The sequence below is a fragment of the Trachinotus anak genome, unplaced genomic scaffold, assembly GCF_046630095.1.
Source record: "Trachinotus anak isolate AG129_WGS33_773 ecotype Australia unplaced genomic scaffold, CSIRO_AGI_Tana_v1 ptg000052l, whole genome shotgun sequence".
NCBI lineage: Eukaryota > Metazoa > Chordata > Actinopteri > Carangiformes > Carangidae > Trachinotus > Trachinotus anak.
Window position 1 is genome coordinate 219,807 of NW_027273903.1, and position 27,905 is coordinate 247,711.

A 27,905-nucleotide genomic window follows, 5' to 3' on the forward strand; every position below is an offset into this window, starting at 1 on the left:
CCTCTACCTGCTGCACACCTCACCTGTCAGTCAACTCTCTCTCTCTCTCTCTCTCTCTATGTGCAGACAGTGTGTGAGGGGGGCCAGGAGGCGGGGGACTATGAACGGCGGGAAGAGCGCACTGCTGCGGTCCACGCAGAACCGGTCGTTGGAGACCGTGGAGCTGTCAGCGGCGCCTGCGTGGAGCGGCAACGGCTCGGCGGTGGATGCTTACCGGGCAGTGGAGCTCCAGCTTCCCGCCTCGGCCGCCGTAACGGTGAGTAACTTTTCAGTTTATTGTGCTGCACAGTTTGTAGGCCTGGACTCGGCTCCCTGATGTTGTCAGTCTGTCACCAGACTCCATTGAAAACACGAGCAATTTAATATTTACATTCTTATCAGTAAATACAGACCATAATGTTTCTGACATCTGGTAACTGTCCAGGTTATAAACAAACAGTGGATCCTGCTGAAATAAGAAAAGCTTCTATAATCATTTAAATGAGGACGAACAGTGAACAGATTTCACTGTTTCTCCATCTGCTGTTGGCAATAAGTAAATAAATATCAAAAACACATTTTGTCAGTGAGGTTGGTTTGTTGCTGTTCCCTTAGCTGCATCTGTCCTGTATTAATTAACGGTGGCTCCTACTGATCAGCTAATAAAACTTTAATGACCTGTTTCACTTTGGGAACAGCAGAGAATAAGGTGGAGCGTCACAGCATCAACACACAGGAATAAATAACAGGTTTCATTTCACAGTGACGGCATGAATGTGGTCATGTTTGAGCTGTAATTCTGCTGTGAGCTTGCAGCTCTGCATATGAGGAGCCTGGAAACTGAATATTCACAGACAATCACAGCATTCACTATGTGTTGTACTGGGGCTGAGGAATCAGTTGAAATATTGTCAAAATCACAATTAGACAAAGTGCAATGTCCAAATCACAGGAGCTGCAGTTTTTTGTGTCACAACAGACCATAAATGAAGTGTTGTGGTTCTACACGTCATGTTCTCCAGATACATGTTCTACATGTTCTCCAGACACAGAGGAACAAAAATCACATCATCAGTGAAAATGAAAAAATGACCATTCACACTGAAATCAAGACTCATCTCACAATATCTGCTGTTCAGCTCTTCATTATACTGAGCTCACTGACAGACAGAAACAGGGGGGGTAACGGGGGGTAACAGGGGTTAACGGGGGAAGCTGACAGTACAGTGTGTCTCTTGGATGCATCAGCATGAAATGCTTGAATGCAGCTTTCCTCCTCTGAGGGCTTTGTTTGCTTCATCAGACAAGCTGCTGTTTGTGTGTCTGTGTCTGTGAAGTCACACAAGCTGGTCCTGTAAACACACACATGACTTCACACACAGCTGCACAAGACAAAAAAGATGAACTGTGTGAATCACATCAGGTGTGAACACACACAGATAAATGGAGGCAGGAGTCAGTTCCTCCTTTATCTCTCTGCTCCACCGACACCTTGGAGCTGTGCTGACGTCACACTTCATAGCTGAAAGGTCGACTTTATTTCCTCTTCCAGTGGCGAGGTCAAACACAGACCTGCAGGATGTTCAGCTGATTGCAGGAGGATGATAATGGAGCATCCACATTCCTTCCTGAGTATCATATTGTGTGTCTAGTCTTGACTGTGTATTAGCTGGCAGCTGTGTGTTGTTGAACAAACACATATTGACGTCTTGTTCAGAACGTCCATCCATGCATCTGCAAATGCTGTATTGATGGAACATGGATGAATGTGTGGGTTTATAAAGCTGCTGAAGCTGCCAGCTCTGGTTCAGTGTCAGGCCAACTTTCCACAGTTTTTTAAATGACAGACAGAAAAACATCTGATTCTAGAAGACTATTTAAAGACTGGACTTTGGGAGGGGGTCAACAATGACCAGCTCACTCTTTAGAGTACAGTGTCATGTGATCAGTTTGACCTCTTAGACCCTCCCTACTACTTTCAAAGTAAAAGCTGGGACAAATGGAGACAAAGAGTATCAACTGTTGTCTGTATCATATTTGAAAATGCGTTGTTTTATCTAGTATTGACCATGGTTGTTTCCTGTTGTAGCTGCTGGTCAAAGATGATTGGGTACACAGAAGCAGCTGAAGAAGATGGAGTCAGACATGAGTGTTCATATGACTACGCTCAGATCTGATTGTGCTCAATTTTGTTTGTAGTCCAACCCTGAAGTCATCATCACCTGGTTCCCTCCACAAACAGCCAATAGAATTTTTCCGTTGTGTTTTGGATGATTAGAAAAAATAATCAACAGTGTCTGATCCTGACAGGTTTTGTTCAGCAGGATAATCTTCACTAATAATAACAATAATCTTCACTGTCCAACCGTATGTCAGTGGGTTCGACTGTTGGTCAGTCTGTCTGGCTGTTGTCAGTCTGTCCAGCTGTTGGTCAGTTTGTCTGGCTGTTGGTCAGTCGGTCCGACTGTTGGTTCATCATTTTCCATGAACATGTACAAACATTCATGTTTCCACCTTGTTCACTGCAGCGTCTGTAACAGACTCAACTGTATTGTAGCAGTAACCTGGGATGAATCATCTCTAAACTGCAGCATGGTGGCATTGTTAGCAGATAGTATTGTGTCATGACCTCTGCTGTTGTTGTGTTGTTGGAGTTGTTCAGCAGAAAACATTAAGATAAGTATCGATCAGTCTGTGGTAAACAGGGATTTCAGCCTTGGTCTGGTTCAACACTGAGAGCTCCTCACACTCTGTGTTCAACAAAGATCTTCTACTGCAGACAGAGACCAGCAGAAAATATGTGGAGACTGATTTATTTTAAAGTAAAAACCTAAAATAAATTCTGTCTGTGGAATGATTCAGTCAGTGGACTGTGACCACTGGACAGGTCAGGTGGTTCAGGATGTAATGATGATACAGATCAGAGATCTCTTCTTCTTCTTCTGGTTTTTATTAATGGCTGCAGGAGCCAGGGAGAAGTTATTGATCTGTGTGAGATTCAAACACTGACCTGAATCAGTTTTGTAATTCCTGTTGTGTAAGAGACCATGAACACACACACACACACACACACACACACACACACACAGTAAATGTCGATGGTTGTCATGTGATGCAGCGATTCAGTCAGCTGTGGTGTGGGAAGCTTTCAAGGCTGACTGATGAAAAGAGGACACACACACACACACACACACACACACACACACACACACACACACACACATACATACTTGTACTTCTATCTTTGTGAGGACACTCATTGACATAATACATTCCCTAGCCCCTTACCCTAACCTTAACCATCACACCTGAGAGCCTAACCCTGACCCTGACCCTGACCTTAACCTAAACCTAATTCTAACCATAACTCTAAAACCAAGTCTTAACCCTCAACATGTGATTTGAAGGTGTCTCAAAAAGTGAGGACCGGCCAAAATGTCCTCACTTTCCCAAAATGTCCTCACTCTGTTAGTAAAATACTTTTTTTGGTCCTTACTATGTAGCAAGTACAAGTGTACACACACACACACACACATACACCCACACACACACACACACACATACACACAGACACACAGACACATAACACACACACAGCTGTAGGACAGAGTGACAACACCTGACACTGACTGTTTCTGACAACAGTCTGACTTTCACACAGAGTCAAGATGAACACTGTGGTTTGAACATTAACTGATGTTTCATCAACAGAAACTTGACTCATTGATAATCTAATAATCAATAAATAATCATCATTAGCTGCAGCTGTGACTGAGATAAAGAGGTTAAAATTAACATTAACAACATGACTGCTTTTAATTTAGACAGAGGACTGTGTGTGTGTGTGTGTGTGTGTGTGTGTGTGTGTGTGCGTGCGTGTGTGTCAGGTTGTGTCTCTGTAGTGTTTGTGGTCGAACTGTTCAGATGCTAATGTTTTATTTTCACAGCTGTTTGTGTTTTCAGCTTCACACAGGAGATTATGTGATTATAATGTTCATGTGTTTTTCTGAGCGTCATTGGAAGCATTGGATTATTTTAATGGGGGAGGTGTTCACATTTAAAGGGAAAATCAAAGGTTTGACAGATTTGAGTAGAAAATTATTTTTTGGAGTTAAAATCAATCTGAGAAAACCAGCAGATTAAAAGACTCATGACCTTCAGTTCAGTAACTGAGGCCCAGAGGAAGCAGAGGACAGAGGACAAGCATGGTCAACCTGGACCCGTCAGGGAGACTGAGACTGCCTAACGATCAGACCAAGTGAGACGCAGCAGCAGGGGATGAAGCTCTGAATCCTCTGTGTCAGGCCACGCTGCCTCCACGTGCCTCAGCTCATCTGCTGACAGATTTGTGACCTTGTGGCAAAATAACAAAAGTGAGTGCTGACGAGATGGAAAACATTTTAACAATGAGGTTATAGTCAGAACCACAGACTGCAGGAACAGCGTAGGGTCTCCCAGCTCCATCAGAGGGAACATGTAGTTGATCTGAACCCTGAACTCTGCAGTGTTAGAGCCTTACTGCTCATTTCCACTGTCTCTCAGTAATCCTCTACAGTTTGGAACCTACTTCTGTCTCTAATGAACCAGACAGGAGATTAAATTTTAGATTTATCTGTTGAAAGAATCAGATCCCAGAGGACGAGACGAATGTTTGGATACAAAGCTCCTGTTTAGAGTTCGAATGTGTTCAGCTGCAGTTCCTCTAATGGCCACTAGATGGACCTCCAGCTAGGTGTAAAGTTTTCTGGTTTTCTGCATGTTACATTAAAACAATTAAGAGACTAAGTACAACCCTGTTCAACCATGTGTTTGGATCAGTGACTGTTTTTCCTTATGTAACATAACAAAAGTGGATTTGAACATGTAATGAGTACACCTGTTCCTAAATACACCTGTGCCATGTGCTGTAGCACTGTGACTCTACTGAAGTGAATTGTACATATAGTTCACGCCATAACGTTACACTTAAGTACAGCAACTGATGTGATGAGCATTGTCCCTCTCTGGTGCGGCCATATGCTAATGACTGTTAGCCATATGATAAAGGCTGTTTGCCACTGAGCGTGGCTTAGTTTCACCACTCACATTAGCTATATGATATCAAAACATTTTAATTCATGTGTATATCTAATGTAAGAAGTGGAACGTGACGTTGATGGAACGTGAAGTTGGTGGAACGTGAAGTTGGTGGTACAGTGTTGACTCATGTTCGTGCTTGTTACATTGCTCTTATAAAGTATTGACTCCAGCTGCTTTAATGAGGTTCTGTCATTGAATCCAGTCATATTATTGTTCTGTTCTCATCCAGTAGCTTCAAAAACACAGAACATGACTCACTTATCTGAGGCTCAGTGTTTTGTTCAAAGGTCAACAGGTTCAAAGGTCAGCCTGTGCACAAACAAACAGCTGTGTCCAGAAATTCGGCCTGAGTCAGTGGTGTGTTGTAGTTTCCTGCTGATTCTCAGGCTGCAGTCAGGTGGATGTGTTTGTTTCCTGCTGTATTAGCTCGGCTGTCAACACAAGTAGGACTCCATCACTGTCGGACTCCATCACGGCCAGACTCCATCACTGTCAGCACATCCTTCATGTGGTTTTAAAGCTGACTGAGCTGAAGAGCTTCACACACACTGACACATTCAAAGCAGATGTCACTGATGTGACTGCAGCGTTTGATCTGGTTTCATGGGTCACTGCAGGAGATGTGAAGCATTAGCATCACACCAGAGCCACACTGATACTGTTCTCTGATTGGCTGGATGGTGTGTGTTAAACTGTTTAATGCACAAGTGGTTTTGTTTGAGTTAGATTACACATGTCATGACATGTTGTGTTTAAGACTCTGTAACCATGGCAACACGCTGAACCCACAGCAGCCCAGAAACATTTACATGACTGTAGGTTTGGTGAAAATTAGTTTCATGATGTTTTTGAAGTGATGGTTGATCATCTTATCTCTTCTTCTGTTACTGTGATACGTCAGTGATGGTTCGAACAGAGATGACGTCACATCACCTCATGATGATCTCTGTCACTTCTCCAGTCGTTATGTAATAACACAGAAAAAGAACCTTGTAGATTTTACTCTCGGTTCAAACTGATTATAATATAATATAATTAGATTATAATATAACTTATAGTAATATCACTGATTATAATATGTGATTATAATATAACTGATTCTCAGTGAATATTTGTGTTTTACATTTGTACAGGTGACTGTGATTAACGTGCTGCAGTGTGTAAAGTATTTTAAAACACCAAGTGTGAGTACATGTGATTCATGAGTGTGTGCAGGGAGTTCATGTAGAGGGTCTGGTGATAGTGGGAGTGCACTGTAATGCCAGGGTCCATAGGATTTTTAATAATATTATTACAGCTCATTTGTTTTCAGTCTCATTAATCGGACTGATCCTCTGACTGACCTTGTCTGTGAATAGCTGAGCCTCATATTTCTGATGGCAGTGAACTAATTTATTCTGTTAACGTGGCAACGGGGAGTCAGGATGAAGAGATGTGAGACATACCGGGGGGGGGGGGGGGGGGGGGGGGGGGGGTTAATGAGAAACAGAGACTTGTGGAGATATCAGGGTTTCAGGAGGAATTAGGGCTGGTGGTTGGTGATTAGTGAGTCTGTGGATGTGACCGTTTCTCACTGTGTTGAATAATAATGTCAGTGATATGACAGATTTTTAATCTCCTTATAGTTTCATGTCACTTCAGCTTTAATACAGTGACCAGGCTCAAGCTTTAAACTCAAACTGCAAACTCTGAATATTTAAGTTTCACTAAATGTTACTGAAGGTGAAATAGTTTCATAGTTGCAGAGTGGACAGTTTCATTTTTATTTAACTGACCTATGGGTGATTCTGGTTTGTGAAAGGTTCAGCTGTAGGAGGTACAGGTGCATACAGGTGAGATATCACTGAAAGACTCCCTTGAGTATCTGAAGTTAATTAACTTCCTGTCTTTGTCCTGTTTCCCACCTTGTTGATTGACTGCCCCACCCTAATGTGTTTGTGCTCATCTGGTCTCTGTAAGTTGGTTCTGTCTTCTGACTGTTCCTCAGTCAGAGCTGAACACAGACGTGAAGGACACACCGAGTTTCAGTGTGATTATCTCCACGGTGATGAAACGTCCAAGAGACATTTCTCTGCCTGCAGAACTTCATTCAGGATCTTCATGTTTTTACATTTCCTTCAGTGTCACAGTGATTCAGTGACAGTCTGTACATCATGAAACACTGCACAAAGAGCCTATAGGCTCACTGAGATGTCACTGTATCCATGGCAACCTTATACTTCCTGTTTTTCATCTGTTCATATAAGGGACAACTTTAATATTTGATTGGTTTAAATGGTTTGAATGTATCATGATGAACAGGAAAACATTTGGTATTAAGGTCCAAGCTCCTCTGGAGCTTTCAATCATATCACATGATAAACATGGAAAGAATTTTAAATTGGGGAACAGTAACATCTGTTTTTTCCTAACATCTGGGCATCTTCATCCACTGACGTTTGACCCGTTGAGTTAAAGGTCACATTTCGTCACAGTCTGATCTCAGTCAGAGGAAACGCTGGTTTCACTGAAGGCGGTAAAACTGACCTGCAGCATCGACATGTTTCATGTATTTCTGTTTTCTATCCTCCAGGTGGCGATGGTGCCCAAGGCCCCGTACCCCTTCCCCACGGTGGATGTTCCTGACCATGCCCACTACACCATCGGCTCCGTCATCCTTGCCATCGGCATCACCGGTATGGTCGGCAACTTCCTGGTCATCTATGCCTTCAGCAGGTGAGACCGTCTCTGATTTCCTTGTTCGGTCACATGTCTTTTAATAATATAATAATAATAATCAATAAAGATGTTTGATTAAATGAAATACAAACATTGAAAACAATCAGTGTTTTATTCCTGAACACACATACACACACAGTTTGATTCTGACTCTCAGACACTGAAAGGAGGAACCAGCTCAGGGTCTGAGTTTGAGAGGGGACTGATTTGACAGCTGCTCTCTCACTCAGACTGATGTAATGGACTATGGGGGTTTTAGCTCAGCTTCCTCTGTGATGAGGATCAGGACCTGAATCTTTAATCACAACAGAAAACGTCTTTATCTCAAACACAGACTCTTTGTTCTGACAAAGCCTCTGCTCTTCAGACCCGTTGGACCCACATATTGATCGCAGCGTTTATGGGGCAGGTATTGATCCTTCATGAGATCCTGATCCACGATGGAGGTCCCATTGATCACATGTTAATTTTAGAACTGAGGCAGCACTAAGTGATTTTTCCATGTCCTCTAAACCAGAGTGGACTCTGTCCTCAGATCGTCCTGACGCCTGCTGGTCTGTGACCATGTGATCACCTGAAGTTAAAGAGTTAGAGAGACCCTGAAGAAACAGCATCTTCAGGGTCTGAATGAACCAGACCTCAGACACAGTCAGTAGTGTCACTCTGTACATCACCAACATATTTATTCTGTCAACCTGATAAAAACCACGTGTGGTTGAATCCAGATCACGTCCCAGAACCTGATGAGTCACAGAGTCTGGACTAATGACGGCATGAGGGATTTAGAGACCAGAACCAGAACAACAACAGCATCAGTGGTCGGTTCACACCTGTGTGTGTGTGTGTGTGTGTGTGTGTGTGTGTGTGTGTGTTGCAGGAGCCGCAGCCTCCGGACACCAGCCAACATGTTCATCATTAACCTGGCGATCACAGACCTGTTGATGTGCGTCACTCAGACACCGATCTTCTTCACCACCAGCATGAACAAGAGGTGGATCTTTGGAGAGAAAGGTACCAACACACAACACTGACACACAACACTGACAAACAACACACACTGACACACAACACTGAGCTCAGCTGTAGAGCCGTCAGCCATAGAGCTGTCAGCCATAGAGCCGTCAGCTGTAGAGCTAGCGTAGAGCTGTCAGGCGTAGAGCCGTCAGGCGTAGAGCCGTCAGCTGACTCACTGATGTTTGGCTTGTGGTGGTGGAGCAGAGTCAGTAGTTTATACCTGTCCTGTGTCAGAGCAGGACTTTTATCACCTGTGAGGAAACAGGATCAACACTGATGCTTGTTAAAGAGTCAGAGAACCTACTAAATATGCTCCAGATGATTACCATTATGTAGGAAATATATTTATTGATCAGTATTGATCATAGAGCCATCAGTGACTTCCCAGCAGCAGTGGTGGGTTCTGACTGAAACGTTTCTTTAATGAAGGAAGTGAAGATCTGATCTGACCTTCACTCTGTCAGAGGTTTTCATTTCCCAGCATCACTGTAATGAAAATGGCTCAGAAAGAACATTAGAGTGGATCCTCCTCTGTCTCAGAGACGCTCCGAGGTCATTTTAATATGACAGAGACGAGTTCACTGGGTTTTTATGGAGAGAGAGAAGACAAGCAGCTGATGGTGATTATGTCTGGCTGAGTTTAAAGTGAAGAACACAGTGAAGTGAAGTTGGTGTGAAAGAAACAAAAGACAAAACTCCACATTTTAACATTGTTTTATCTGAAGTGTTGATCTCCATCAGAAGATATATTTGTGGTTTTAAGAACCAAAAACCATCTCAGTGTAGTTTTACATCTCCTCTCTCAGGCTTCTCTCTGGAGCTCTAGTAACAACAGGTCAGTCAGCCAATCAGAAGAGAGGATCAGATAAAAATATTCTAAAACATTTACTGTATTTCTGTTTCTATACACGCACACATGCACGCACGCACACACACACGACCACATACTGTCCCTGCATCACAAAGATCCATTCTTCCTCCTAGAAACCACTTCTTCTACCTGCAGAACTCCATTCAGATTCCTGCTGTTTTTAAGTTTCCTTCAGTGTCACAGTGATCCAGAGACAGCTGCCTGACCATCATCATACGCTGCATACAGTTCAGGTTCACCTGTCCCCAGGTTTTTGTTGATGAGATGTTTACACTGAACACTGTAGATCATCCAGCTCCATCAGATAAATGACGTCTGTCTGTAGGCTGTGAGCTCTACGCCTTCTGTGGCGCTCTCTTCGGGATCTGCTCCATGATCACGCTAATGGTCATTGCCATCGACCGGTACTTCGTCATCACGCGACCTCTGACCTCAATCGGTGTGTTGTCACGGAAACGGGCCTTCCTCATCCTCATGGCCGCCTGGATCTACTCTCTGGGGTGGAGCCTGCCGCCATTCTTCGGCTGGAGTGAGGAGACACACACACACACCTAAAGCTGTTTGGTCAGTTTTTTAAGTTTGAAGGTTTGAATGTAGATGTTATTGATCATCAGTTTTTCTGTCTGCAGTGTGTTCACAGCTCTGATGGTTAATTGTCTGATTAATTAATAATAAAATAAATTAATAAAGTTTTATATTAAGTTGATTTCACTTCCTGTTTGATACTTTTTTTTTTTTTTTTTCAGGCAGAAAAAAACTTTAGAGAATCACAGGAGACTAAAGCTCTCTCTGTCTATGTCTTGCTCTCTCTGTCTTTGCCTGTGTCTCTCGCCCCTGAGGTGCCTATGTCCCAGAGGGTCTGCTGACTTCCTGTACGTGGGACTACATGACCTTCACACCTTCAGTGCGAGCATACACCATGCTGCTCTTCATCTTCGTCTTCTTCCTGCCGCTCTTCATCATCATCTACTGCTATGTCTTCATCTTCAGAGCCATCCGCACCACCAACCAGTGAGTGTGTGTGTGTGTGTGTGTGTGTGTGGTGTTTTCAGTGTGTGTGTGATTCATCACAAGTTCTACACACAGTAACTTTGTTAAAATTTTGATTGTACCATTAATGGAACATTTCATTTACCTGTGTGTGTGTGTGTGTGTGTGTGTGTGTGCGTGTGTGTGTGTGTGTGTGTGTAGGGCTGTGGGGAAGATCAGCGGCAGCACTCATAGTCACAGCAGCGGTCGTGACTCGGTGAAGAGTTTCCACCGGCTGCAGAACGAGTGGAAGATGGCGAAGATCGCCCTGATTGTCATCCTGCTCTACGTCATTTCCTGGTCGCCGTACTCCACTGTCGCTCTCACTGCCTTCGCCGGGTAAACAGATGAAACAGCTGCTCACTGTGTCACTAACGTCACCTTTTAAATCAGCCACCATCCAGATGTTGAAATCTCCAGCTGCAGTTCCTCTAATGTCCACTAGGTGCTGCACTCCAACAGTGTCTGACCTTGTCTCCTCAACTGAGGAAAGAAGTGAAGGAGATGTCTTCAGGACTTAGGAAAGCAGAGCCACCTTCCACTAGGGCACTAGGATTTTTTTGAACCAACTTTATTCATAACAGACGATAGAGTCCTTTCTACCAGCAACACGGTTCTCTGTGTTCTCTGTATTCTCTGTATTCCTCACTGGTTCCCTCACTGTGTCCTTCACTGTGTTCCTCTCTGTGTTTCTCACTGTGTTCCTCTCTGTGTTTCTCACTGTGTCCCTCACTGTGTTTCTCACTGTGTCCCTCTCTGTGTTTCTCACTGTGTCCTTCGCTGTGTTCCTCTCTGTGTTTCTCACTGTGTCCTTCACTGTGTCCTTCACTGTGTCCCTCACTGTGTCCTTCACTGTGTTTCTCACTGTGTCCTTCACTGTGTCCTTCACTGTGTCCCTCACTGTGTCCTTCACTGTGTTTCTCACTGTGTCCCTCACTGTGTCCTTCGCTGTGTCCCTCACTGTGTCCTTCACTGTGTTCCTCACTGTGTTTCTCACTGTGTCCTTCACTGTGTCCTTCACTGTGTCCCTCTCTGTGTTTCTCACTGTGTCCCTCACTATGTCCTTCGCTGTGTCCCCCACTGTGTTTCTCACTGTGTTCCTCTCTGTGTTTCTCACTGTGGTCCTCTCTGTGTCCTTCATTGTGTCCTTCACTGTGTCCCTCACTGTGTCCCTCTCTGTGTTTCTCACTGTGTCCCTCACTGTGTTTCTCACTGTGTCCTTTACACAGTGTTTCTCACTGTGTCCTTCGCTGTGTCCCTCTCTGTGTTTCTCACTGTGTCCCTCACTGTGTTCCTCTCTGTGTTCCTCTCTGTGTTCCTCACTGTGTTCCTCACTGTGTTCTCTGTGTTCCTCACTGTGTTTCTCACTGTGTTCCTCACTGTGTTTCTCACTGTGTTTCTCACTGTGTCCCTCACTGTGTCCTTCACTGTGTTTCTCACTGTGTCCCTCACTGTGTCCTTCGCTGTGTTTCTCACTGTTTTCCTCTCTGTGTTTCTCACTGTGGTCCTCTCTGTGTCCTTCATTGTGTCCTTCACTGTGTCCCTCACTGTGTCCCTCTCTGTGTTTCTCACTGTGTTCCTCACTGTGTTTCTCACTGTGTTTCTCACTGTGTTCCTCACTGTGTTTCTCACTGTGTCCCTCTCTGTGTTCCTCTCTGTGTTCCTCACTGTGTTTCTCACTGTGTTCCTCTCTGTGTTTCTCACTGTGTTCCTCACTGTGTTTCTCACTGTGTTTCTCACTGTGTTTCTCACTGTGTCCTTTACTGTGTCCCCCACTGTGTTTCTCACTGTGTTTCTCACTGTGTTCCTCTCTGTGTTCCTCACTGTGTTCCTCACTGTGTTCTCTGTGTTTCTCTCTGTGTTCCTCATTGTGTTCTCTGTGTTTCTCACTGTGTTTCTCACTGTGTTCCTCTCTGTGTTCCTCACTGTGTTCCTCTCTGTGTTCCTCTCTGTGTTCCTCTCTGTGTTCCTCACTGTGTTCCTCTCTGTGTTCCTCACTGTGTTCCTCTCTGTGTTCCTCACTGTGTTCCTCTCTGTGTTCCTCTCTGTGTTCCTCTCTGTGTTCCTCACTGTGTTCCTCTCTGTGTTCCTCACTGTGTTCCTCACTGTGTTCCTCTCTGTGTTCCTCACTGTGTTCCTCTCTGTGTTCCTCACTGTGTTCCTCTCTGTGTTCCTCTCTGTGTTCCTCACTGTGTTCCTCTCTGTGTTCCTCACTGTGTTCCTCTCTGTGTTCCTCTCTGTGTTTCTCACTGTGTTCCTCTCTGTGTTCCTCTCTGTGTTTCTCACTGTGTTTCTCACTGTGTTCCTCTCTGTGTTCCTCTCTGTGTTTCTCACTGTGTTCCTCTCTGTGTTCCTCTCTGTGTTTCTCACTGTGTTTCTCACTGTGTTCCTCTCTGTGTTCCTCACTGTGTTCTCTGTGTTCCTCTCTGTGTTCCTCTCTGTGTTCCTCTCTGTGTTCCTCACTGTGTTCTCTGTGTTCCTCTCTGTGTTCCTCTCTGTGTTCCTCTCTGTGTTTCTCTCTGTGTTTCTCACTGTGTTTCTCACTGTGTTCCTCTCTGTGTTCCTCTCTGTGTTTCTCACTGTGTTTCTCACTGTGTTCCTCTCTGTGTTCCTCACTGTGTTCTCTGTGTTCCTCTCTGTGTTCCTCTCTGTGTTCCTCACTGTGTTCTCTGTGTTCCTCACTGTGTTCCTCTCTGTGTTTCTCGCTGTGTTTCTCTCTGTGTTCCTCTCTGTGTTCCTCTCTGTGTTCCTCTCTGTGTTTCTCACTGTGTTTCTCACTGTGTTCCTCTCTGTGTTCCTCACTGTGTTCTCTGTGTTCCTCTCTGTGTTTCTCACTGTGTTCCTCTCTGTGTTCCTCACTGTGTCCCTCTCTGTGTTCCTCTCTGTGTTCCTCTCTGTGTTTCTCACTGTGTTCCTCACTGTGTTTCTCACTGTGTCCCTCTCTGTGTTCCTCTCTGTGTTCCTCACTGTGTTTCTCACTGTGTTCCTCTCTGTGTTCCTCACTGTGTTCTCTGTGTTCCTTCTCCAGGTATGCAGACATGCTGACTCCCTACATGAACTCTGTTCCGGCCGTCATCGCCAAGGCCTCAGCCATCCACAACCCCATCATCTATGCCATCACACACCCAAAGTACAGGTAGAAAGTACACCTGCAGGTGCACTGCTCACCTGTCATCATCTGTCACTGTGGAGGTTTAAACAGTTTTATTTGTTCCCCACTGTAGTACCTACAGTGGGAACCAGTTCATAATGTACTGGTTCTTTAAACTGGACCATCAGCTGTTCTCCTGCTCAGTGAACCGTCAGAAGATCGATCCAATCAGAGGCTCAGCTGAGAGAACCACTGCTTAGTTAATCTGTTGTTAACTGGGCTGAAAACACACACACACACACACACACACACACACACACACACACACACAGGACAACTGATTGTTGAGAGAACTGAAAGCTGCAGGATAAAGAGATTAGAACTGAAGGTCACAGTGAAAATTGATTCACTGAGCTAAAAGTATGACAGTTACAGGCTCCAAGTTCTGTGTTCCTCACTGTGTTCTCTGTGTTATGTGTTCCTCTCTGTGTTCTCTCTATTCCTCTCTGTTCCTCTCTGTGTTCTCTGTGGTCCCCTCTGTGTTCCTCTCTCTGTTCTCTGTGTTCCTCTCTGTGTTCTCTGTGTTCCTCTCTGTTCCTCACTGTGTTCTCTCTGTTCCTCTCTGTGTTCTCTGTGTTCCTCTCTGTTCCTCACTGTGTTCTCTCTGTTCCTCTCTGTGTTCTCTGTGTTCCTCTCTGTGTTCCTCTCTCTGTTCTCTCTGTTCCTCTCTGTGTTCTCTGCGTTCCTCTCTGTTTCTCACTGTGTTCTCTCTGTTCCTTTGTGTTCCTCTCTGTTTCTCACTGTGTTCTCTCTGTTTCTCACTGTGTTCTCTCTGTTCCTCTCTGTGTTCTCTGTGTTCCTCTCTGTTCCTCACTGTGTTCTCTCTGTTCCTCTCTGTGTTCTCTGTGTTCCTCTCTGTGTTCCTCTCTGTGTTCTCTGTGTTCCTCTCTGTGTTCTCTGTGTTCCTCTCTGTTCCTCACTGTGTTCTCTCTGTTCCTCTCTGTGTTCTCTGTGTTCCTCTCTGTTCCTCACTGTGTTCTTCCTGTTCCTCTCTCTGTTCTCTGTGTTCCTCTCTGTTTCTCACTGTGTTCTCTCTGTTCCTCTCTGTGTTCTCTCTGTTCCTCACTGTGTTCTCTCTGTTCCTCACTGTGTTCTCTCTGTTCCTCTCTGTGTTCTCTGTGGTCCCCTCTGTGTTCCTCTCTCTGTTCTCTGCGTTCCTCTCTGTTTCTCACTGTGTTCTCTCTGTTCCTCTCTGTGTTCTCTGTGTTCCTCTCTGTTCCTCACTGTGTTCTTCCTGTTCCTCTCTCTGTTCTCTCTGTTCCTCTCTGTGTTCTCTGCGTTCCTCTCTGTTTCTCACTGTGTTCTCTCTGTTCCTTTGTGTTCCTCTCTGTTTCTCACTGTGTTCTCTCTGTTTCTCACTGTGTTCTCTCTGTTCCTCTCTGTGTTCTCTGTGTTCCTCTCTGTTCCTCACTGTGTTCTCTCTGTTCCTCTCTGTGTTCTCTGTGTTCCTCTCTGTGTTCCTCTCTGTGTTCTCTGTGTTCCTCTCTGTGTTCTCTGTGTTCCTCTCTGTTCCTCACTGTGTTCTCTCTGTTCCTCTCTGTGTTCTCTGTGTTCCTCTCTGTTCCTCACTGTGTTCTTCCTGTTCCTCTCTCTGTTCTCTGTGTTCCTCTCTGTTTCTCACTGTGTTCTCTCTGTTCCTCTCTGTGTTCTCTCTGTTCCTCACTGTGTTCTCTCTGTTCCTCACTGTGTTCTCTCTGTTCCTCTCTGTGTTCTCTGTGGTCCCCTCTGTGTTCCTCTCTCTGTTCTCTGCGTTCCTCTCTGTTTCTCACTGTGTTCTCTCTGTTCCTCTCTGTGTTCTCTGTGTTCCTCTCTGTTCCTCACTGTGTTCTTCCTGTTCCTCTCTCTGTTCTCTGTGTTCCTCTCTGTTCCTCACTGTGTTCTCTCTGTTCCTCTCTGTGTTCTCTCTGTTCCTCTCTGTGTTCTCTGTGGTCCCCTCTGTGTTCGTCTCTCTGTTCTCTGTTCCTCACTGTGTTCTCTCTGTTCCTCTCTGTCTTCTCTGTGTTCCTCTCTGTGTTCCTCTCTGTTCCTCACTGTGTTCTCTCTGTGTTCTCTGTGGTCCCCTCTGTGTTCCTCTCTCTGTTCTCTGTTCCTCACTGTGTTCTCTCTGTTCCTCTCTGTCTTCTCTGTGTTCCTCTCTGTGTTCCTCTCTGTTCCTCACTGTGCTCACTGTGTTCTCTCTGTTCCTCTCTCTGTTCTCTGTGTTCCTCTCTGTGTTCTCTGTGTTCCCCTCTGTGTTATCTGTGTTCCCCTCTGTGTTCCTCACTGAGTCAGAGTGTTGTTAGCCTAGCTTAGCATGACGACTGAAAGCAGGTGGAAACAGCTAAAGGTTTACAATCACACCTGTGATTGAGCTTTAGCGGGCATGGCCTGCAGGAACCACCAGAAACCGTCGGTATGTCCATCTCTCTCCAGGATCGCATTAGCTAAGTACATCCCATGTCTGGGCGTCTTGCTCTGCGTTCATCCTCGTGATCTCCGCTCCACCAGCAGCAGCTTCATGTCGACACGCCGCTCCACTGTGACCAGCCAGACCTCCGACATCAGCAGCCAGTTCAGACGCCAGAGCACTGGCAAGTCCCGCCTCTCCTCGGCTTCAGACAGTGAATCGGTACGCTCAGATAAGAAAGATAGGGCGTGTGTCCTCTGTTTGTGTGTGTGTGTGTGTGTATCACAGTGTGTGTCTTCCTGTGCAGGGTTTGACTGACACTGAGGCTGATCTGTCTAGTATGGGCTCCAGACCGGCGAGCCGCCAGGTCTCCTGTGACATCAGCAGAGACACCACTGAACTCCCCGACTTCAAACCCTCCTCCAGTTTCAAGTCCAAGATGAAGAGCCACGACTCGGGGATCTTCGAAAAGGTAAACTCACCTGTGAGGAACACTCACAGGTGGGGGGTGGGGGGTGGGGGTGATCAGAGGAGGACTGATGTCAGGAGGACTGATGGGGTCTGGGTCTGGATTTAAACCTTAGAGCTGATGACTGTGGAGGTGGAGCTTCAGGCAGCAGGAGGATTAAACAGCTGATCACCACAGGAGGACGGCCACACACATTTCACCTTCATCACATCCAGGGAGGATGATGATGATGATGATGATTCTGGGTGTTGATGTTAATCTGCTGCTCTTTAATCTGCTCAGGGTGAAAATTCTCTTGACTGAATTCTGACATTAATTAAAATTCAGCTGATGATGATAAATTTGATTAAAATTCTCTTGATTTTAGTGTGACAGGAGGCGATGAAGAGGAGGCCATCATCATCATGGCCTTATTTGTTTTGTTTTCCAGACATCCTATGACACTGATTTCTCCATGGCAGGAGTCAGTGAACGCAGCAGCATCCCAAACGTGAGTACTGTGTGTCGCTTATTTATACATGACAAATAAGAGCACAAGAAGCAGTGAATTTTCAAATGTAAAGAAAACTGAGACAAACACACCTTCATCATGTAAGAACAGACAAGGTTTTACTCACACAACAGATGTCTGACGTGAGTTTTTTTAAAGCTCCACACAGTCTAAAGGTAGATGTCCATGTGTTTGTGATTATAAAGCAGGTCTAGGTTCTATATTAATACTGTGAAAGTATCAGAGCCTCAGTCCACAGAGAAATGCACACAGCCTGTATTCAGACACTGAGCCTGAAAACCAGCCGTCAGGACTTCTGCAACTTTGTGATGTCACAACAAAGCAGTCACTGCCCTCACCCCCACCCCAAGCCCCGCCAACCTGGACCCACCATTCAACTTTGCAGGATTTGGTTTCTGTTGGATTTGGATTTGGTTTACCTGAAATCTGCTATATTTTTATTGGATCAGTGAGAAAACAGTCAGCCAATCAGAAGAGAGGATCAGATCCTCTCTTCTGATTGGCTGACTGACCTGTTGTTACTAGAGCTCCAGAGAGAAGCCTGAGAGAGGAGATGTAAAACTACACTGAGGTGGTTTTTGGTTCTTAAAACCACAGATATATCTTCTGATGGAGATCAACACTTCAGATAAACCACAGGAGAAGTTAAATATGGACCTTTAAAGGTTTGTTATGATCAGACAGGACCACAAGATATTAACCTGATCACTACAATATTATGATAACAGATATAACTGATTATATTTAAGTGAAGCCTCACAGTTTCACTTAAGCATGACACCATACAAACAACCAGACTGAAGTATTTGATTATGAAGCTAATGTTAGCATTTAGCTGAAAGCTCTACTTTAAAGTACAGACTCACAGAGCTGCTAGCTCAGCTGTATACTCGTTATTATGAAGATGAGAAAGTCAAGCAGTGTGTTAATATCTGAGTTGTTGTCTCCAGTTAACAGGTAATCTCTGTCTGATCCAGAAACACAGATTTTCCTTGAATTAAAATAAATCAGACACCACAGTGAGTGAAACCATCTTCACTTCTCTTCAAGGATCAGACAAAGCAACAGGGAGAGGAATGAGAAAAATTATGTAAAAATTTAAATGCAAAAATATATATTATAAAAATATATATATATATATATATATATATACAGAAAAATGAAAATGATTAGAATTATTAATTGTTAATATATTTGTTTATTTATCTTTATAATTACACATTTATTTTTATTATTTTTTTATGGCACTCCTGTGACTCTATTGCAACCATGAATGGCTAAAAACAATAATTAATTATTGCTCTTTCTTTGTTTTATCTACATTCTGGTCAGTTTAGTTTGTATACGATGAAAAACAACATGGATCTTTATGAAGACAGGCACAGTCTCCTCATATTAACAAGTTAAAAGAGAAATAATTACCAAAATAAAATCATTTCCTGTCTGACAGGGTGGGGACTTAGTAGACGGACACGTGATGAGAGGGACGACTGGTCGTATCCCGAGCATCGTCATCACCTCTGAGTCCAGCCCCTTCCTTCCCATTGGGCGAAATGGTTCACGCACTGCCCGCCCCAAAACAGTCAACAACAGCACAGGGGCGGGGTCTGGGTAGATTGACCGCAGCAGCCAATCACTTGCAGCCAGCTCATCAGCAGACATCCAGTCAGGAACGACACCGGCAGAGGAGCTCATTAGATGTGACATCTCTGATGGCGTTCAGACGTCATCTCAACATGGATCTGAGCCTGAGTCAGACTTTCACCAGTGAAACAATAATTTATCTTCATCACTTAAAGAGCCTCTTAACACCTCCTCTATACTCCAACACACTTCCGTCCTTCCTTCCTTCCTTCCTTCCTTCCTTCCCTCCTTCCCTCTGTCTCAGTGGACATTCAGGCTGGAAACATTTTTGTTACCTGGTGGTTTGGACTGAACTGATACTTTGATTTACCTGAGCGATTTACCTGAGTATCTGAGACAGTGAAAAATCAGCTGTAGCTACTGAAGATCACGCAGTTGATTTCCTAGCTTTAAGTCCTGATTCAAACCATCAAGTTTAAAAACAGATTAAGACAGAACAGGTTTGTCAGACCTCAGTCCCTCATCAGTGTAATCAAATGATTATTCAGGAAGATGTCAGACCACTGAACGGTGGTCTGTTGAACTGGTGTTAAGTTGATCTTTAACACTGATTCAGAAGATGATGTTTTACAGGACTAAAGTCAGTATCTCTGCTGTTTTTTTGTCTTTAAGTTGAAGAGGAAAATCCTTTCTGGTCTCTGGTGTAAACAGACTCAATGTTCAAGACAGACTCTTAGTATTTTGTGTTTTTTCTCTCCAGGTGAGTTCCTCTGACACAGGTGAAGCTCCTGAGCCCTTTACCTGACCTTTTCTCCTGTTATTGATATGAAACAACTGTGTTAAGATTTTTTTCAGCACATTTTGTGAATTTTCTAGAAACTGTGTGGTCTCCTGTTTGTATTCTCGTTTGTGCTTTAATTTTTTTGTTTTGTTCTCTGCTGAGAGTTCTCTGGTCAAAACACCAAACACCTGCTCACTGAGCCTCAGAGGAAGACTGACTCTGTGGTGGTTTCTGGTTCTGACCCTGTGTTCATGTGGTGACAGATCATCAGCTGTTAGCATAGCATCAGTTTTAAACATGATATATTTGTGGCCATAAAGTCTGTAAATAAGATTCTTTTACAGTTTTTATCTTAAACATGTGACATGTGACAGAACTGAAACTGTCTCAGATAACTCATTCAAAACTAATTAACTTGTTAGCTGATAAAATCTGTGACAGTTCAGTATAATCTGTTTCTATGAGGCTGCTTTTGTTGACTGTCTGAAATCAGTGACCAATAAAAAAAAACAGTGAATTTTGATTTTATTTTAAATCTGCCACCATCACTGAATACCTGTGAGAGCAGAAAGACTGACAGGTGTAGCAACAGGTGGGTGGGTGGAGCTTAGTGAATGGTTTTGGTATAGATGATATAACAAGACAGTTAAATAATGAACACTGCTGTAGACACTTAGTCTGGATGGATGAGGATTTTGTGAATCTTCACAGCTGCTGGAGGAGCAGATCCTGTCAGACAGGTTCTCCTCCGGTAAGCTACGCTAGGCAAGCAGTTTCCCCAGACATGTCTCTGCACTGGATCCAGAGCTGATGATACCTGGGTCTGGTCCAGTCAGCAGGATTTTCTCCTGTCAGAGTCCTGCAGCTCTGACACCTGCAGATGCACTTTTGTTAACAAGATGTTTCTGATGTTTCCTGTGTTCTGCTGTTGTTCACTTTGTGCTGTTCTTTCTGTTTGTGAGTCGTTCTTTTCTTAGCTGCGTATTTAACATGTATTTAGCTGAAGGGCTGTGTAGTAGACTGTGGTTGTGATGCTGTTGTGTTTGTACAGGGGTAAATATCACTGTTGATTGTAATGTGGCTCTGACCTGTTGGTCTGTGTGAAAAGAGACTAAAAGAATATTTTCAGAACACAGACATACAACTCAACACAAATCTCGACAGGTTTTCATCATCATCAAGTCAACAAACCTGAAGTGAACTAAACCAGATTAACAGATGACAGTTGAGTTGTTTGCTCTGGCACTAAACATCCAGATTAACTAATCACCAAACCAGCTGTGTAGTTGAAGACTGAACTGGACAAAGTTAAGAAAGTTTAATCTGTTTTATGGGTTTTCTTTAGCTAACCTAAAACAAACTGTTTAAGAAGCTAAACTAAACCATTAACTAACCTTAATCCAAATGTTTCAGATGTTAAAGGGTCAGATTACTGATCCCCAACACAACATCCAGCTGCTTCGATGGCTTCATGAGTTCAGTTGTTGTCAAACCTTTAAACCAGAGAAGTAACACAAACCTGTTCTATAAATGGGTCCTTCTAGAGTCTGATGGAGATGGTCCAGTCCACAGTCAAGTCCAGTCTCATGCTATAAGTCTCCACACACCAGTTTTAAACTTGATGATACTGAATATAACTGCAGGTGTTTGATGTTCCTGTGTATTGTTTGTGTTCTGATGATGAAGATGATAATGAAGATGGTTTACTGTAGATTTGTACTTCCATTGACTTCAGTGTTGTTCTTATTTATTTTTCTAAATAAATATCTTGTATTCACTGTGGATGTCGTCACTGCTCCATCGCTGCGGATTCACTTGATCAGTCACTACATTAAGGCCCTGACTGGTTTTAATAACATTGGACCTCAGTCTAGTCTCTGTCTTTGAGCCTCAGTCTGTGTCTCTGAGCCTCAGTCCGGTCTCTGAGCCTCAGATATCCCATCTGCTCGGTTCTTGCTAGGCTCCGTTGCTGTGGTTTCTCTCCAAGGATGCAGGTACTAAGGACACCTGGCCAAGGTGTGCCCTGTATAGTCAGCGCAGCACAGACCTGGTCACCACACACATCTCTGCAGTTTGTGGTTTTTCTTTGTTTTCACAGCACAGCATCCTTACTCACCCACTCCCTACACAAGACATTTCTCTCTTCTTCTTTTTGTGTTGTTTTTATAATTTAGTTGTAAATAAACACAGTTACTGCAAACAAGAGCCATCATCTTCCTACAGCTCCATGTCCTCAGAAGGTCTCAGATAAGAACAAAGGGTCTCTGCTTATATCTATCAAACTGCTCATTAAACAAAGTGAACAGGTACAGATGACTGTCCCAGAGGGTTGTCAAACTAAACCTTGCAGCAGCAGTTTTTAGTAACTTAAAAAGCCAAATATTGTTTATGACCAAATTTTAGCTGCTGTAGTTAACGCAGATAAACTATGGGTTTATATTTGTGCCCCATTGTGATCCTGAACACATAGTTTATTTATTTTTACAAGTTGCAAAAAATCTTTCTAGACTGTGCACATAATATTTTGTTTTGGTTTTTTTTTGGGCTTTTGTGCTTTTATTATAGTGCAGTGGAAACTGACAGGAAAAGGGGTAGAGAGAGGGAAATGGCATGCAGGAAAGAGTTGAGCCGGTCGGGAGTCGAACCAGTGACTGCCTGCTAAGAGCGTCTTGCACACACATGGTGCACGCCCTAACCACTCAACTACCAGGCCACCTACATAATGTGTTTTTCAGCCTGGTATGCTCATTGGATGAGTCTGCAGTTCAGTTCATGTAAAGTTGCAGCAGCTCCTGTGTGTGATCACTTCCTCTCACTGCCTATTCACACACACAGTCATACAGTACTCACATCGACACATGGAGCTTCTACCATTCACACACTCATACACTGATGGAACAGCCATCAGAGGGTTCGGTGCCCTAGACCAAAGACACTTTGATGTGGACTGGGGGAGCTGGGGATCGAACCACCAACCTTCTGCTCTACCTCCTGAGTGACAGCTGCCTGATCTTTCTGATGCTGGATAAAAATGGAACACTATGATCTTTTCATATGACCTGAACTGATCACAGTCCAATAGGGAACAGTGGGTAACAAACAGATGTGGTTTTAATAGATTAGAACCCTGACAATGAGGACAATGGAGGGTCACTTAGGCAAAGAGCTGCATTCTTACATGCAAACAATTTAGCATATCAGTAAGCTTTACAGGAAATGGTTAATAAACCATATTATGTAGGTGTTTTTGCAGGAGATCAACTGAGAAAGTGGTAAAGGAACATAACAGTGTTTTAACTGGTCAGGGGAACAGAAGTGAAAGAGACTGATGATGAAGCTCCAGTGTCTGAAACTGAGGAGATGGTTGTCACTGTTCTCACTGAAGGCAGGTTATTATTTGTAGATCTTTTTTTTCCATTTTTAAATTCAGCTTTACAAATAAGCTTTGGTGGACTAAACCAGCATGTCCTAAGTCAGACCTGCAGTCTGCTGATGTACAGGTAAAGACTGATTTCATCTAATCCTTCGATCACACCTGTAGAAATGGTGTCAGTCATTGTCAAATCTCATGTGGTGAAAAGCTGTGACTGTTAGCTTATCTGTACTAAGTAAGGGTTTATCATGTGCATGAAATAATTCACTACTTGTTATTACTACACATGGAAGTTTATACAGAGGACTGTATAAGTTTCTAAGAGTAGGATTTTCCTATTGAGGTAAACTGGCACTGTGTCATAGTGTTAGAGCGTATCATAATGCTGCGTCTGCATGTGTCTCTACATACAGAGGGTAGAAATGAAGAAGTTTGTTATAGTGACTGTACATGTGTGGCGAGTGGAGGGGTGGAAAAGGGTGTACCGACAACGCCACCTGGGGAGTTTCGCCCCAGGAGATAGTTTATATGAGATGGTTAAATTTACTATACACAGGTGCGTATACCACGGGCAGAGACGTATTTGGAAAAGTAGAAAAATAGTTTATTTTACAACCAATTAAAATATCACTTGAACAGTACTGGCTCGTAATTACGTACTGGGGCCACAGAGCGGAATGAACAGGGCTGTGGAGGCTACGGCGGCCCAAAATCAAATCAAGGGGGAGGAATAACTAACCAAAAACACCCGTGACACTGCAACCACACACACCCACAAGGGGTTCGTGAAGAAAATACCACCACCAGGAATTGGGTCGCCGCCTGGCCCTCCGCACCTGTCCACAAAGACAAGAAAGCAAGTTATAAAACTGGCCTCCCAGTTAATATGGCCCTTAATTGCTACCTAACACTCTTACACACACACGCACAATATACTTTAATTAAAAACAACGAAACAAACCATCAAACAAAGGTAAATAATGTTCCTTAAACAACAAACAAACAGTCAATAATGTTCAACAAATTAAACAAATGAATACAAAATAAATCTTTTCAAGGTTGATTAATGAACTAAACAGAATCCTTAAAGTAGCAATAGGCCCTGACACCAGCTCTGTGAAGAGCCTTAGTACGTCACTTCCCCACAGCTCAGAAGAGCTGAGGAGTCAAAACGGCTTCAGTGAGCCAAAACAGTCAGGATGAACCAACGCAGCCAAAACAGCAGTGGGTCCAGGAAATGGTGGCTTTAATAGTTTCTGGGCCTCACCAGCAGGGCATTACAGAGCGCCGAGAGGTCTAGGACAACAGAGCAGGACAAAACAATCAGTCGGGAGCAGCATAACAGGCTGAAACGAGAGGCGGACGACGACGACTTACCACGTGGAGACCGCGCCACAACGCCGACCGGCCCCCAGCAGGGCAGCCTAGCCCCGTGACTCCAGCAGTCCGCCACACTGTAGCAGAAACAGCCATATCACCAAACAGTCAACACGTGAGTGGGAGAGAAAGCAGCAGTGTGCGCCAATGCCCCTTACCCGTGCGCCGAAGGAGAGCGTGCGTCGCTCTGGCGACACGCCAAAGACGCACCGATGCTGGGCACGCGCACTGCGCTGAACGTGCGTTATTATGGCAAAACGCTGAAGACGCTCTGGTGCCAGCACGCCACACGGCTTCACCACGCCACTCCAGGCTACAGCCACCACCACGGACGAGCGGAACAGGAAGAGAGAGAGTGCGCCAGGTGTACCCAGGCCCCTATATATAAAGGTGCGCTCCCCGCCCACAAATCAGTGCCACAGGGTGACACAGCGCCCCACTGTGAGGAGGAGTAAGCCGTGCTCCGGCCACATGTGTTTAATCATTCTATACTTAATTATTCTTTAATTTGGCAGATGAGGCTACAAAGGCGTGGACGATGAACTTGTAGGTGTTGCAGAGGACGGGGGAAGCAGGAGTTACTAGAAAAAGACAGTTGATGTTGCTGTGGAGGAGCACATCGTTCTGCACAAGCTAAGATGTTGTTAATGACTCTACAACACTGACGGTCTTTTAACATACAGTTGCAATCAGAAATATTCAACCCCCCAAAGATTTTAAGGATTTATCAATTTAAGTTTTTTCAAAGAGCAAGATTCTGCTTTGGATGACTCCTTTATGAGTTGAGTGATACATAAAATCAACACAGAAAATGCATGATGTCGTATTTGTGTGTAACAGTATATTTTGTTAAGATCGCCATGTCACAATTATTCAACCCCTATATAATATTGTTGTTTTCAAAGCTTTCTGGCAGTTTTTATGGCCTAAAGTGGAGTTGAAACATAATTAAGCCTTTGGCAACTCTATAACAATCCTTCATTTGCTTTGGCTGTGATGCATATATAAAGCCCGCCCATGAAGGTATTCAAGGTGAGTTGCAATCATGGGAAAGACAAAGGAGCTTCCACAAAAGCTGAGAGAGGAGATTATTTCATCACACCTGAAGGGCCTTGGGTGTAAGAAGATTTCCAAAACATTTAACATTCCAAGAGACACCATTGGGAGCATTATAAGGAAGTTTAAAACTTACAGAACAGCTGCAAACCTGCCTGGTCATGGAAGAAAGCCCAAAATTTCAACCATGGTCCTTAGTCAGGACAACTAAGAGAAACCCCCGAGTGACTGCAAGACACCTACAGGATGATCTGATGAAGTCTGGTTCAAGTGCTTCAGTGGCAACTATAAGACGTTCACTGAATAAACAAGGACTTCATGGCCGGACTCCAAGACGCACTCCGCTCTTGACCACAAGGAACATCAAAAGTTGAGTAGAATATGCAAGGAGGAGTTTGGATAAGACTACAGAGTTGAGGGAGACAGTTCTATGGACTGATGAAATCAATCTGGAACTGTTTGGACATATGGACCAGCGGTATGTCTGCCATGTGAAAGGCCAGGCTTATGACCAGAAGAATACCATCCCCACGGTCAAGCATGGAGGTAGGTCACTGATGATGTGGGGCTGTTTTTCTGCAGCAGGAACTGGCAATCTTGATCGTGTACCTGGCATCATGGATTCCCAGAAATACCAGGCCATTTTAAAGAGGAACGTGATGCCTTCTGTTGACAAATTAAACCTTGGTGATCATTGGACTTTCCAGCAAGACAATGATCCCAAGCACACCTCCAAGTCAACCAAAGCTTAGTTGAGGAAAAAATCCTGGAAGGTCCTGGAGTGGCCTTCTCAGTCACCAGATTTAAATCTGATTGAAAATCTTTGGTGGGATTTATAGAGGGCAGTTGCAGCACGGAAGCCATCAAACATCACTGATCTTGAGGCTTTTGCACGTAAAGAATGGGCAAAGATTCCGATCGACAGGTGTAAGAAGCCTTTCAGCACTTACCGAAAACGTTTGTTAGAAGTTATAAAACCTAAAGGATGCTCCACAAAGTACTGAAGGTGGGGGTTGAATAATACTGCACATGCACATGTGTTAATTAGACTAAAATTTTTCATTTGAACTTCAAAGTTAAGTCAACTTCTGTTGTCAAAATAACTAAAATATGTATCTATAAATATTTTTTGTTGTTGTACAACTTGAAATGTGGCACTAAAAAACTTGTTGAATAAAGCTGATGGGACTATTTTGTCCCAACTATTGATTCTAAGTTGAAGGAAATCAAACAACTGAAATTTGTTTGTTTTCCTGACTCAACATTTTAAGGCAGCCAGGTTACAAATGATCAAGTTTAACTAGTTCATTCTTTATTACAGCGTGTAACTGTCATACCAGAACATGATGTGGCTGGTGGTCAGGTCTGGGCCTTACCTGCCGTCGCACCTTCTAGATGTGTTGGGTCTTATCTGGTTACGTCCACAGGTGACGGTGTTCACAGCCCGAGCAGCTCAAACGCCTGATTTAGGAAACCTTGTGACAGAGTGAACTTTTTGAAGAGCGATTGCACCAACAATTTATTTACATGTATTTTGATCAGAGCACCTTTATTTATAATGTTAGATTTTTTTTTGTTTTGTTTTAATTTTGTTGTAAATAATTTTGTTTTTTATCTGATGTCGCAGAGACTCTGGAGCATTAATCATTCATTTAGCTTTTAAACAAGTGGTGTTGTTTCTTTATTGTGTTGATATGAGGCGCTTTATTTTGGAAGTTTCTTTACTTTTCTTTACATGTGTTTTATTATGAAGGCGCAGCAGGTCTCAACACTAAGTGACCTTAAAGTCTTAATCAGCAGTTACTGTCAGTTCTACAGAGACCTCCTCTTTTTAAAGTTCACTATTTGAACAGTTTCAGTGTCTCCACCTGCCGGACTCTGGAATCTGGACCCCGGACTCAGGACTCCTGCCTCTTTAAATGAAAACCCTGCTAATGAAAATCCACCGCCCTCTTCTTCCCCTCCCCCTTCCTCCCCCGCGGCCTCCCTCCTGCTCTGTGCCCGGGGACCGGAGCAGGATTCCCGGATCACGGACCGCAGACAGTCCCGGTCGGCGTGACGGTTCACGGAGCCGCAGGCAGAAACAGCGGTGGCAGGTATTCACCCTTCTACCTGTTACAAAGTGTTTCTTCGCGCCTTCATCTGCTCTGTGCTGTTTAATCTCTTTATCATCATCACCACCACCAGCCGGCAACAAGTTGCACCGCCCGCCCGGCCCTCAACGCCGGCGGCGGGTTTGACCCGGGGAAGCTGCTGCGGGTCTCTGTCGGTTCTCAGGCGTGAAACCTGCTCGGTTTAAACTCATGAGTCACTTTATTCTGTTTTCAGGGTGTTTACTGGGTTTCTTGCGCGGGGTGGCCCTGCTGGGCGGAACAGAGTGCTGGAGGCAGCAGCAGGTGGGCGGTGTCTGCAGATCACCTGAGAGACGAGGTGAACACAACATGTGTGTGTGTGTAAAGAAGAAACTGTCATCAGCTGTGATGTGAGGTTTGAGTTTGATGATGGGTTTAGTTCTGATTAGTGATGG

General features: G+C 44.2%; 2 protein-coding genes and 2 long non-coding RNA genes across 10 annotated transcripts in view; 2 read left to right on the top strand and 2 right to left on the bottom strand.

Moving 5' to 3' along the window:
• Window positions 1-62: 62 nt before the first annotated feature.
• Window positions 63-21,354, top strand: opn4a (opsin 4a (melanopsin)). 2 transcript variants are annotated; one of them, XM_071473427.1, is made up of 11 exons: window positions 63-256; window positions 7,631-7,773; window positions 8,654-8,787; window positions 9,987-10,190; window positions 10,501-10,672; window positions 10,853-11,029; window positions 13,719-13,826; window positions 16,254-16,449; window positions 16,535-16,699; window positions 17,127-17,186; window positions 18,658-21,354. In XM_071473427.1, the coding sequence occupies exons 1-11, from the start codon at window positions 101-103 to the stop codon at window positions 18,820-18,822; spliced, it is 1,680 nt and encodes a 559-aa protein (XP_071329528.1). In that variant the 5' UTR covers window positions 63-100; the 3' UTR covers window positions 18,823-21,354. The 2 variants fall into 2 exon arrangements, with proteins under 2 accessions (XP_071329528.1, XP_071329529.1); XM_071473428.1 differs by lacking the exon at window positions 18,658-21,354 and having other exon boundaries at window positions 17,064-17,186.
• A 2,173-nt stretch (window positions 21,355-23,527) lies between these two features.
• LOC139615446 (uncharacterized) lies at window positions 23,528-26,469 on the bottom strand. The gene is made up of 4 exons (XR_011687374.1): window positions 24,983-26,469; window positions 24,481-24,946; window positions 24,323-24,399; window positions 23,528-24,241 (listed from the first exon to the last, which is right to left on the bottom strand). It is a non-coding gene; the product is annotated as an uncharacterized lncRNA (long non-coding RNA).
• A 285-nt stretch (window positions 26,470-26,754) lies between these two features.
• LOC139615447 (uncharacterized) lies at window positions 26,755-27,713 on the bottom strand. Its single transcript, XR_011687375.1, has 2 exons — window positions 27,491-27,713; window positions 26,755-26,853 (listed from the first exon to the last, which is right to left on the bottom strand). It is a non-coding gene; the product is annotated as an uncharacterized lncRNA (long non-coding RNA).
• Window positions 27,133-27,905, top strand: part of LOC139615445 (LIM domain-binding protein 3-like) — a 41,790-nt gene continuing 41,017 nt past the window's right edge. The window contains exons 1-2 of one of the 6 annotated variants that reach the window (XM_071473416.1): window positions 27,133-27,474; window positions 27,707-27,808. In XM_071473416.1, the coding sequence (XP_071329517.1) occupies window positions 27,298-27,474; window positions 27,707-27,808 (279 nt within the window). In that variant the 5' untranslated portion in view covers window positions 27,133-27,297. The remainder of the gene's footprint in view (window positions 27,475-27,706; window positions 27,809-27,905) is intronic. The other 5 variants (XM_071473420.1, XM_071473421.1, XM_071473418.1 and 2 more) reach the window with 5 other exon arrangements.